Source organism: Procambarus clarkii, chromosome 9, assembly GCF_040958095.1.
Source record: "Procambarus clarkii isolate CNS0578487 chromosome 9, FALCON_Pclarkii_2.0, whole genome shotgun sequence".
NCBI classification, from domain to species: domain Eukaryota; kingdom Metazoa; phylum Arthropoda; class Malacostraca; order Decapoda; family Cambaridae; genus Procambarus; species Procambarus clarkii.
In genome coordinates this window covers 29,092,093-29,105,243 of record NC_091158.1, presented here as the reverse complement: position 1 = coordinate 29,105,243, position 13,151 = coordinate 29,092,093, and the positions used below count along the sequence as shown (strand labels likewise).

Genomic DNA, 13,151 nt, shown 5'->3' with positions numbered 1-13,151 from the left:
GAATCCAGTATGCACAGCACTGTCCCTTCACTTGAGAATGAACCATGTAGGTTTGAAACGTTGTGTACATTTATAATATGTGTAATACATTCTACAATTAATTATTTATTTTTCTTCACGTCGAACAAAGATAACATTTGGAAAAATTCCCTTCAAATTAAACCAAGATGCAAGAGCACTAGTCAGAGGAATGGAAGCTCTAAATAAGAAAATAATCAGTACAGAATATGCAGTCATATTCAAAAGAAACATGAATAAATAAAAACCTGTTGCCAGTATGCACACACACACACACATTATATATATATATATATATATATATATATATATATATATATATATATATATATATATATATATATATATATATATATATATATATATATATATATTTATTTATTTATTTATTTATTAGGTTGTGAGGGTACCACCTCTGGTGCCAATGTGGGGACACATAGCCTCGGAGAAGAAAATAAAAAGTATTCAGAGAAGACCTTGTGGTTTCTCACTGAACACTAATATTATCTTCTCCTACCACCCCCATTCTTTTGTACGTACAGACACACACACACACACACACACACACACACACACACACACACACACACACACACACACACACACACACACACACACACATGATGTGTGATGAGCTCAGGTGTACGAGCTGAGGCAGAAACGCCCGCACGAGGCAGAAACAAATGGGCAAATTTTCTTTCACCCTAAGTGCCCCTGTTACCTAGCAGTAAATAGGTACCTGGGAGTTAGTCAGCTGTCACGGGCTGCTTCCTGGTGTGTGTGTGTGTGTGTGGTGTGGGGAAAAAAAAAAAAAGTAGTTAGTAAGTTAGTAGTTAGTTAGTAAACAGTTGATTGACAGTTGAGAGGCGGGCCGAAAGAGCAAAGCTCAACTCCCGCAAAAACACAACTAGTAAACATACATACACACACACACACACACACACACACACACACACACAGGGGAGAGACATGATCACAAGACATGAGACAAGGGGAGACATGATCACAACCTACAAAATCCTCAGAGGAATCGACGGGGTAAACAAGGATAAACTATTCAACACTGGTGGGACGCGAACAAGGGGACACAGGTTGAAACTGAGTACCCACATGAGCCACAGAGACGTTAGAAGGAACTTTTTCAGTGTCAGAGTAGTTAACGGATGGAATGCATTAGGCAGTGATGTGGTGGAAGCTGACTCCATACACAGTTTTAAATGTAGATATTTAAAGGTCTGCCCGAAACGCTTTGCGTAATAGTGGCTTTAGGCATTGTATGTACTAGCTCTTATCTATAAAGCCAACAAACTTTGTAAAATCTCTTTATGTATGTACCTTTGCCTAAATAAAAATTATTATTATTATTATTATTATTATTATTATTATTATTATTATATTATTATTATATGATAGAGCCCAGTAGGCTCAGGAATCTGTACACCAGTTGATTGACAGTTGAGAGGCGGGACCAAAGAGCCAAAGCTCAACCCCCGCAAGCACAAATAGGTGAGTACAAATAGGTGAGTACACACACACACACACACACACACACACACACACACACACACACACACACACACACACACACACACACACACACACACACACACACACACACACAGGTAAAGGATAATATTCAAAGGTTGAAAATGGGAAATAGATTCACGGAAAATGAAAAGGAAATGTGTGAAACATTAAACGGAAAGTTCCAAAGTGTGTTTGTACAAAATGAAATCTTCAGGGAACCAGACACAATAAGAATTCCAGAGAAGAACATAGAACACATAGAGGTGACTAGAGACGAAGTGGAAAAAATGCTCAAGGAGCTAAGTAAGAACAAAGCAGTTGGTTCAGATGGAGTTTCACCATGGGTTCTGAGAGAATGTGCACCTGAGCTCATCATTCCACTTCAACTGATATTTTAGGCATCCCTGTTTACAGGAGTTGTAGCTGATGTGTGGAAAAAGGCTAACATAGTCCCAATCTACAAAAGTGGAAGCAGGGAAGACCCCCTTAATTATAGACCTGTATCATTGACAAGTGTAATAGTCAAAATATTGGAAAAAATAATTAAAAATAAATGGGTAGAACACCTGGAGAGAAATTATATAATTTCAGACAGACAGTATGGTTTTCGATCTGGAAGATCCTGTGTATCGAATTTACTCAGTTTCTATGATCGAGCCACAGAGATATTACAGGAAAGAGATGGTTAGGTTGAATGCATCTATCTGGACCTAAAAAAGGCTTTCGACAGAGTTCCACATAAGAGGTTGTTCTGGAAACTGGAAAATATTGGAGGGGTGACAGGTAAGCTTCTAACATGGATGAAAAATTTTCTGACTGATAGAAAAATGAGGGCAGTAATCAGAGGCAATGTATCGGACTGGAGAAATGTCACAAGTGGAGTACTACAGGGTTCAGTTCTTGCACCAGTGATGTTTATTGCCTACATAAATGATCTACCAGTTGGTATACAGAATTATATGAACATGTTTGCTGATGCTAAGATAATAGGAAGGATAAGAAATTTAGATGATTGTCATGCTCTTCAAGAAGACCTGGACAAAATATATGGAGCACCACTTGGCAAATGGAATTTAATGTTAATAAATGCCATGTTATGGAACGTGGAATAGAACATAGACCCCACACAACCTATACATTATGTGAGAAATCTTTAAAGAATTCTGATAAAGAAAGAGATCTAGGGGTGGTTCTAGATAGAAAACTATCACCTGAGAACCACATAAAGAATATTGTGCGAGGAGCCTATGCTAGGCTTTCTAACTTCAGAATTGCTTTTAAATACATGGATGGCGATATACTAAAGAAACTGTTCATGACTTTTGTTATGCCAAAGCTAGAATATGCAGCTGTTGTGTGGTGTCCATATCTTAAGAAGCACATCAACAAACTGGAAAAGGTGCAAAGACACGCTACTAAGTGGCTCCCAGAACTGAAGGGCAAGAGCTACGAGGAGAGGTTAGAGGCATTAAATATGCCAAAACTAGAAGACAGAAGAAAAAGAGTTGATATTATCACTACGTACAAAATAGTAACAGGAATTGATAAAATCGACAGGGAAGATTCCCTGAGACCTGGAACTTTAAGAACAAGAGGTCATAGATTTAAACAAGCTAAACACAGATGCAGAAGAAATTTGAGAAAATTCACTTTCGCAAATAGAGTGGTAGACGGTTGGAACAAGTTAGGTGAGAAGGTGGTGGAGGTCAAGACCGTCAGTAGTTTCAAAGCGTTATATGACAAAGAGTGCTGGGAAGACGAGACACCACGAGCGTAGCTCTCATCCTGTAACTACACTTAGGTAATTACACACACACACACACACACACCGTGATTTATATATATATATATATATATATATATATATATATATATATATATATATATATATATATATATATATATGCTACGCTTTCTAACTTCAGAATTGCTTTTATATATATATATATATATATATATATATATATATATATATATATATATATATATATATATATATATATATATATATATATATATATATATATATGCTACGCTTTCTAACTTCAGAATTGCTTTTATATATATATATATATATATATATATATATATATATATATATATATATATATATATATATATATATATATATATATATATATATATATATATATATATATATATATAGAACAGACTAGTTTGGATTATTGGAGGGGATGGGGAAGAATAAATGAAGGACAAATTAATATAGTAGTGAAATCTTTTTTGTTACGTAGGGTATGTTTGATGTGCTGGTTTTTACAAGAAAAAGTTCTATGGAAATAATAATAAAGTGTGGAAAAATGTAAGAGTTGGATGACTAGAGGGAGAGTGAGAGGCATAAGAAGTGGGTAGACCTTTTAATGAGTAAATAAGAATTATATTAATATAAAACTGCTATGAGCTATTTAATGAATTACAACTAGTATACGGTAATAAGTGACTTATCTTGGCACAATTCAAGGCACACAAAAAATATATATATATATATATATATATATATATATATATATATATATATATATGTCGTACCTAGTAGCCAGAACGCACTTCTCAGCCTACTATGCAAGGCCCAATTTGCCTAATAAGCCAAGTTTTCCAGAATTAATATATTTTCTCTAATTTTTTTCTTATGAAATGATAAAGCTACCTATTTCATTATGTATGAGGTCAATTTTGTTTTATTGGAGTTAAAATTAACGTAGATATATGACGGAACCTAACCAACCCTACCTAACCTAACCTAACCTATCTTTATAGGTTAGGTTACGTTAGGTAGCCGAAAAAGTTAGGTTAGGTTAGGTTAGGTAGGTTAGGTAGTCGAAAAACAATTAATTCATGAAAACTTGGCTTATTAGGCAAATCGGGCCTTGCATAGTAGGCTGAGAAGTGAGTTCTGGCTACTAGGTACGACATATATATATATATATATATATATATATATATATATATATATATATATATACATATATATATATATATATATATATATATATATATGTCGTACCTAATAGCCAGAACGCACTTCTCAGCCTACTATTCAAGGCCCGATTTGCCTAATAAGCCAAGTTTTCATGAATTAATGTTTTTTCGTCTACCTAACCTACCTAACCTAACCTAACCTAGCTTTTTTTGGCTACCTAACCTAACCTTACCTATAAATATAGGTTAGGTTAGGTTAGGTAGGGTTGGTTAGGTTCGGTCATATATCTACGTTAATTTTAACTCCAATAAAAAAAAATTGACCTCATACATAGAGAAAAGGGTTGCTTTATCATTTCATAAGAAAAAAATTATAGTAAATATATTAATTCAGGAAAACTTGGCTTATTAGGCAAATCGGGCCTTGAATAGTAGGCTGAGAAGTGAGTTCTGGCTCTTAGGTACGACATATATATATATACATATATATATATATATATATATATATATATATATATATATATATATATATATATATATATATATATATATATATATATATATATGTCGTACCTAGTAGCCAGAACGCACTTCTCAGCCTACTATGCAAGGCCCGATTTGCCTAATAAGCCAAGTTTTCATGAATTAATTGTTTTTCGACTACCTAACCTACCTAACCTAACCTAACCTAACTTTTTCGGCTGCCTAACCGAGCCTAACCTATGAAGATAGGTCAGGTTAGGTAAGGTAGAGTTGGTTAGGTTCAGTCATATATCTACGTTAATTTTAACTCCAATAAAAAAAAATTGACCTCATACATAATGAAATGGGTAGCTTTATCATTTCATAAGAAAAAATTTAGAGGAAATATATTAATTTAGGAAAACTTGGCTTATTAGGCAAATCGGGCCTTGCATAGTAGGCCGAGAAGTATGTTCTGGCTACTAGGTACGACATATATATATATATATATATATATATATATATATATATATATATATATATATATATATATATATATATATATATATATATATTAGAATTTAATACTTAACCATAGCTCTGCAGAAATTATCATACATTATCCCTACGATTAAAATATTCCAATGTTAAGTTCTATTTATGATATTAGGCAAGTCAGAAGAACCAATAATGTTATCCTCTCACTCTTGCAATAACTGCAAAATTTAATATATTTTCATGAAGTAAAACACTAACATGTTAATAGACTGTAGATGTAGAAGGCTGTACAGGCGAAACACTATCTACCAGTCAAGTGCATTCTCATCTCGGTGCTTCTCTCCATCGTTGTCAGCTCTTTAAAAATAATATATTATTAAATTATTTGCAACATGTTCAAAACTCAATAATTGAGTGCTAATATTTTCTGGGACTCGGATCCCCGTCTCAAGAATTAAGCTTAATTCATTTACCATTACTAATTATAAGTGGATATTTACTTCACAATATGAAGTATTACAGTAAAGAATTCATTTGGGATATGAGATCAGGACTCTCTCTACGCTTGATCCCGGCTGAAACTAATCCGTATCCAGGAACACCATTCTTTTCAGTGTTGAGACTCATCCTTACCCTTCAACACAATCTAGCAAAACCTTATCCAGCAAATCAAGAGTCTTACATCTTATATAATGCCAGTAATAGCTTGAGACTGAAAAAAAGCTGTACTAAAGGCAGCACGTCACATTTGCTACAGTAATGAGCTGAGAAATGTTTTTAATTCAGTGGAGTTGGTGTGAGGTGGCGCTTGTAGGTGTTGCTGGCCACCTTGACGATGGCTTTGCTGAGGACCTTCCGGAAGAGTTTCATGTAGTATGGGGCCTTGTCGTCTTCTCGCAGGGCTGTGACGGAGAACACTCCACCTCCACTCTGTAGGAGAGATAATACTCAATGTTTGAACCGACCAGTGGAGGGGTTGAGGGCTGGGGAGCTCCAGCGTTTATTTGTAGTAATTTAGAATGGGTAAACAGGTAATATTGCAGAGGAAATGTATACAACAGAGCATGTATAACGGGCAAACTGACTCAAACCTAAAAAAAAGTATAAGCAACATAGCAGAAATAGTGTTTTTTTATAGGATTTTTTGTAGTAGTTTCGGAAGGGACCAGTGAGATAGGGAGATGCAGGTACCTGCCTTGAGGTGAACCCTTCACTCCTCCCAGCAGGTGAGGGGATCACCCCCCTCCCCCCTCCCTCACCTACAGTGGTAGCAAAACGATTATCGATGAAGAGCTACATCCTAAGCGTATCTGTGATTCATTTATTTATATATTATGCACTCCATACCCATCCAGTGGGCAGTCGTGGAAAGAGCAACAGAGGCACATAATGGGTTCAAGAACTGAACCCCATATTTCATTAAGCTATATGTATATGTTTATAAATATAATATATATATATATATATATATATATATATATATATATATATATATATATATATATATATATTGTCGGGGAATGCCAATATATGTTTTGCCCAGAAACAAATGGGCAAAGTTTCTTTCACCCTGAATGCCCCTGTTACCTAGCAGTAAATAGGTACCTGGGAGTTAGTCAGCTGTCACGGGCTGCTTCCTGGGGGGTGGAGGCCTGGTCGAGGACCGGGCCGCGGGGACACTAAAGCCCCGAAATCATCTCAAGATAACCTCAAGATAACGTCGTAAGTGAGTAAACGGTGTACAAAAACTTAATCCCGAAATCCTGGCAAGATCGCCAATGTCGGGGTTTACCTTAGTTATAAGTATAGATGATCGTGCTTATTATCCTGTCAACGGTCGCCAATGTCGGGGTGTCTCTCTACATAGACACCACCCAGTAGTATTAGCAATGACTGTTACTCACCGTAGCCCTGCAGGTCTTCACTCAATCCTCGCGGTGCCACTGTTCGCCATACAAACGCGAAGGTAGTTTTGTATTTTACTTGAAACACACAAGGTAGTATATCAACAACGAAGCAACTAGTACGTGGCGGTAAATCACTCTCTCTTCATAAAACTGGTACTCATCAAGAGGGCAATACTCCCCCTTCTGTCAATATCAGCTGATCGGCCCCCCTCACTGTGAGAATGCTTCTGTACTTGTTTACTGGCGCTAAGTGCGTGTTTCTTTAAATTCCCAGTAGTCACTATATTTGCAATCAACACAATATTTGCTATAATGACAATAGAACACAATGAGTCACTTCACAGGTCTCAAGCTCAATAAATCGTTTCTACAGCAATAAACACAATATCTCACTGTAAAGGCGTTATACACGGCAGATCATACTAATGATAATAAATGCATTTAAATCACGGTATTGGCCTTAGACTCAGTAATTTCTTTCGAAGGCAATAACACAGATAATCACTGTACACATAAAAATGTTATTCAACACTCCAGCACATATATATATATCGATCAATTCATCATTATCAATAATAATAAGATAATACTGGGCACACAGCCTAACACCAATAATTGGTACTCTTATATATATATATATATATATATATATATATATATATATATATATATATATATATATATATATATATATATATATATATATATATATATATATATATATATATACATATATATATATATATATATATATATATATATATATATATATATATATATATATATATATATATATATATGTATATATATATATATATATATATATATATATATATATAACTTTAGAACACTTTCCCACCAGGAGACTCGAACCCTAGCCAGCACAGAAGCCTTCCAGCAACTGGCATAACAGGTACGCCTTAACCCGCTCCACCACCCGCTCAGACCCTTAAAAGAGATGGTAATTTCGGAGTATTTAAATACACCAAAGATCACCACCTCCCAAGAGCACTAGAGGAAGTGAGGGGTCATTTAGACGTTAATTTCATCAAGTCCCTGTTAATATGGGAAGACACAGTGTCTATGCTTAAGGCACAACTCTCCTAAACACGAGAGTTAAGTATACAACTTTAGAACACTTTCCCACCAGGAGACTCGAACCCTAGCCAGCACAGAAGCCTTCCAGCAACTGGCATAACAGGTACGCCTTAACCCGCTCCACCACCCGCTCAGACCCTTAAAGGAGATGGTAATTTCGGAGTATTTAAATACACCAAAGATCACCACCTCCCAAGAGCACTAGAGCAAGTGAGGGGTCATTTAGACGTTAATTTCATCAAGTCCCTGTTAATATGGGAAGACACAGTGTCTATGCTTAAGGCACAACTCTCCTAAACACGAGAGTTAAGTATACAACTTTAGAACACTTTCCCACCAGGAGACTCGAACCCTAGCCAGCACAGAAGCCTTCCAGCAACTGGCATAACAGGTACGCCTTAACCCGCTCCACCACCCGCTCAGACCCTTAAAAGAGATGGTAATTTCGGAGTATTTAAATACACCAAAGATCACCACCTCCCAAGAGCACTAGAGCAAGTGAGGGGTCATTTAGACGTTAGTTTCATCAAGTCCCTGTTATTATGGGAAGACACAGTGTCTATGCTTAAGGCACAACTCTCCTAAACACGAGAGTTAAGTATACAACTTTAGAACACTTTCCCACCAGGAGACTCGAACCCTAGCCAGCACAGAAGCCTTCCAGCAACTGGCATAACAGGTACGCCTTAACCCGCTCCACCACCCGCTCAGACCCTTAAAAGAGATGGTAATTTCGGAGTATTTAAATACACCAAAGATCACCACCTCCCAAGAGCACTAGAGCAAGTGAGGGGTCATTTAGACGTTAATTTCATCAAGTCCCTGTTAATATGGGAAGACACAGTGTCTATGCTTAAGGCACAACTCTCCTAAACACGAGAGTTAAGTATACAACTTTAGAAAACTTTCCCACCAGGAGACTCGAACCCTAGCCAGCACAGAAGCCTTCCAGCAACTGGCATAACAGGTACGCCTTAACCCGCTCCACCACCCGCTCAGACCCTTAAAAGAGATGGTAATTTCGGAGTATTTAAATACACCAAAGATCACCACCTCCCAAGAGCACTAGAGCAAGTGAGGGGTCATTTAGACGTTAATTTCATCAAGTCCCTGTTAATATGGGAAGACACAGTGTCTATGCTTAAGGCACAACTCTCCTAAACACGAGAGTTAAGTATACAACTTTAGAACACTTTCCCAGCAGGAGACTCGAACCCTAGCCAGCACAGAGCCTTCCAGCAACTGGCATAACAGGTACGCCTTAACCCGCTCCACCACCCGCTCAGACCCTTAAAAGAGATGGTAATTTCGGAGTATTTAAATACACCAAAGATCACCACCTCTCAAGAGCACTAGAGCAAGTGAGGGGTCATTTAGACGTTAATTTCATCAAGTCCCTGTTAATATGGGAAGACACAGTGTCTATGCTTAAGGCACAACTCTCCTAAACACAAGAGTTAAGTATACAACTTTAGAACACTTTCCCACCAGGAGACTCGAACCCTAGCCAGCACAGAAGCCTTCCAGCAACTGGCATAACAGGTACGCCTTAACCCGCTCAGACCCTTAAAAGAGATGGTAATTTCGGAGTATTTAAATACACCAAAGATCACCACCTCCCAAGAGCACTAGAGCAAGTGAGGGGTCATTTAGACGTTAATTTCATCAAGTCCCTGTTAATATGGGAAGACACAGTGTCTATGCTTAAGGCACAACTCTCCTAAACACGAGAGTTAAGTATACAACTTTAGAACACTTTCCCACCAGGAGACTCGAACCCTAGCCAGCACAGAAGCCTTCCAGCAACTGGCATAACAGGTACGCCTTAACCCGCTCAGACCCTTAAAAGAGATGGTAATTTCGGAGTATTTAAATACACCAAAGATCACCACCTCCCAAGAGCACTAGAGCAAGTGAGGGGTCATTTAGACGTTAATTTCATCAAGTCCCTGTTAATATGGGAAGACACAGTGTCTATGCTTAAGGCACAACTCTCCTAAACACGAGAGTTAAGTATACAACTTTAGAACACTTTCCCACCAGGAGACTCGAACCCTAGCCAGCACAGAAGCCTTCCAGCAACTGGCATAACAGGTACGCCTTAACCCGCTCCACGACCCGCTCAGACCCTTAAAAGAGATGGTAATTTCGGAGTATTTAAATACACCAAAGATCACGACCTCCCAAGAGCACTAGAGCAAGTGAGGGGTCATTTAGACGTTAATTTCATCAAGTCCCTGTTAATAAGGGAAGTCACAGTGTCTATGCTTAAGGCACAACTCTCCTAAACACGAGAGTTAAGTATATAACTTTAGAACACTTTCCCACCAGGAGACTCGAACCCTAGCCAGCACAGAAGCCTTCCAGCAACTGGCATAACAGGTACGCCTTAACCCGCTCCACCACCCGCTCAGACCCTTAAAAGAGATGGTAATTTCGGAGTATTTAAATACACCAAAGATCACCACCTCCCAAGAGCACTAGAGCAAGTGAGGGGTCATTTAGACGTTAATTTCATCAAGTCCCTGTTAATATGGGAAGACACAGTGTCTATGCTTAAGGCACAACTCTCCTAAACACGAGAGTTAAGTATACAACTTTAGAACACTTTCCCACCAGGAGACTCGAACCCTAGCCAGCCTTCCAGCAACTGGCATAACAGGTACGCCTTAACCCGCTCCACCACCCGCTCAGACCCTTAAAAGAGATGGTAATTTCGGAGTATTTAAATACACCAAAGATCACCACCTCCCAAGAGCACTAGAGCAAGTGAGGGGTCATTTAGACGTTAATTTCATCAAGTCCCTGTTAATATGGGAAGTCACAGTGTCTATGCTTAAGGCACAACTCTCCTAAACACGAGAGTTAAGTATACAACTTTAGAACACTTTCCCACCAGGAGACTCGAACCCTAGCCAGCACAGAAGCCTTCCAGCAACTGGCATAACAGGTACGCCTTAACCCGCTCCACCACCCGCTCAGACCCTTAAAAGAGATGGTAATTTCGGAGTATTTAAATACACCAAAGATCACCACCTCCCAAGAGCACTAGAGCAAGTGAGGGGTCATTTAGACGTTAATTTCATCAAGTCCCTGTTAATATGGGAAGACACAGTGTCTATGCTTAAGGCACAACTCTCCTAAACACGAGAGTTAAGTATACAACTTTAGAACACTTTCCCACCAGGAGACTCGAACCCTAGCCAGCACAGAAGCCTTCCAGCAACTGGCATAACAGGTACGCCTTAACCCGCTCCACCACCCGCTCAGACCCTTAAAAGAGATGGTAATTTCGGAGTATTTAAATACACCAAAGATCACCACCTCCCAAGAGCACTAGAGCAAGTGAGGGGTCATTTAGACGTTAATTTCATCAAGTCCCTGTTAATATGGGAAGACACAGTGTCTATGCTTAAGGCACAACTCTCCTAAACACGAGAGTTAAGTATACAACTTTAGAACACTTTCCCACCAGGAGACTCGAACCCTAGCCAGCACAGAAGCCTTCCAGCAACTGGCATAACAGGTACGCCTTAACCCGCTCAGACCCTTAAAAGAGATGGTAATTTCGGAGTATTTAAATACACCAAAGATCACCACCTCCCAAGAGCACTAGAGCAAGTGAGGGGTCATTTAGACGTTAATTTCATCAAGTCCCTGTTAATATGGGAAGACACAGTGTCTATGCTTAAGGCACAACTCTCCTAAACACGAGAGTTAAGTATACAACTTTAGAACACTTTCCCACCAGGAGACTCGAACCCTAGCCAGCCTTCCAGCAACTGGCATAACAGGTACGCCTTAACCCGCTCCACCACCCACTCAGACCCTTAAAAGAGATGGTAATTTCGGAGTATTTAAATACACCAAAGATCACCACCTCCCAAGAGCACTAGAGCAAGTGAGGGGTCATTTAGACGTTAATTTCATCAAGTCCCTGTTAATATGGGAAGTCACAGTGTCTATGCTTAAGGCACAACTCTCCTAAACACGAGAGTTAAGTATACAACTTTAGAACACTTTCCCACCAGGAGACTCGAACCCTAGCCAGCACAGAAGCCTTCCAGCAACTGGCATAACAGGTACGCCTTAACCCGCTCCACCACCCGCTCAGACCCTTAAAAGAGATGGTAATTTCGGAGTATTTAAATACACCAAAGATCACCACCTCCCAAGAGCACTAGAGCAAGTGAGGGGTCATTTAGACGTTAATTTCATCAAGTCCCTGTTAATATGGGAAGACACAGTGTCTATGCTTAAGGCACAACTCTCCTAAACACGAGAGTTAAGTATACAACTTTAGAACACTTTCCCACCAGGAGACTCGAACCCTAGCCAGCACAGAAGCCTTCCAGCAACTGGCATAACAGGTACGCCTTAACCCGCTCCACCACCCGCTCAGACCCTTAAAAGAGATGGTAATTTCGGAGTATTTAAATACACCAAAGATCACCACCTCCCAAGAGCACTAGAGCAAGTGAGGGGTCATTTAGACGTTAATTTTATCAAGTCCCTGTTAATATGGGAAGACACAGTGTCTATGCTTAAGGCACAACTCTCCTAAACACGAGAGTTAAGTATACAACTTTAGAACACTTTCCCACCAGGAGACTCGAACCCTAGCCAGCACAGAAGCCTTCCAGCAACTGGCATAACATATTAACAGGGACTTGATGAAATTAACATCTAAATGACCCCTCA

The 13,151-nt window shown here is 38.7% G+C and overlaps 1 protein-coding gene across 1 annotated transcript in view; it reads right to left on the bottom strand.

Moving 5' to 3' along the window:
* Positions 1-5,062: 5,062 nt before the first annotated feature.
* LOC123766095 (uncharacterized) overlaps positions 5,063-13,151 on the bottom strand; it is a 902,969-nt gene continuing 894,880 nt past the window's right edge. The window contains exon 58 of the mRNA XM_069321294.1: positions 5,063-6,375. Within this exon, the coding sequence (XP_069177395.1) occupies positions 6,223-6,375 (153 nt within the window). The 3' untranslated portion in view covers positions 5,063-6,222. The remainder of the gene's footprint in view (positions 6,376-13,151) is intronic.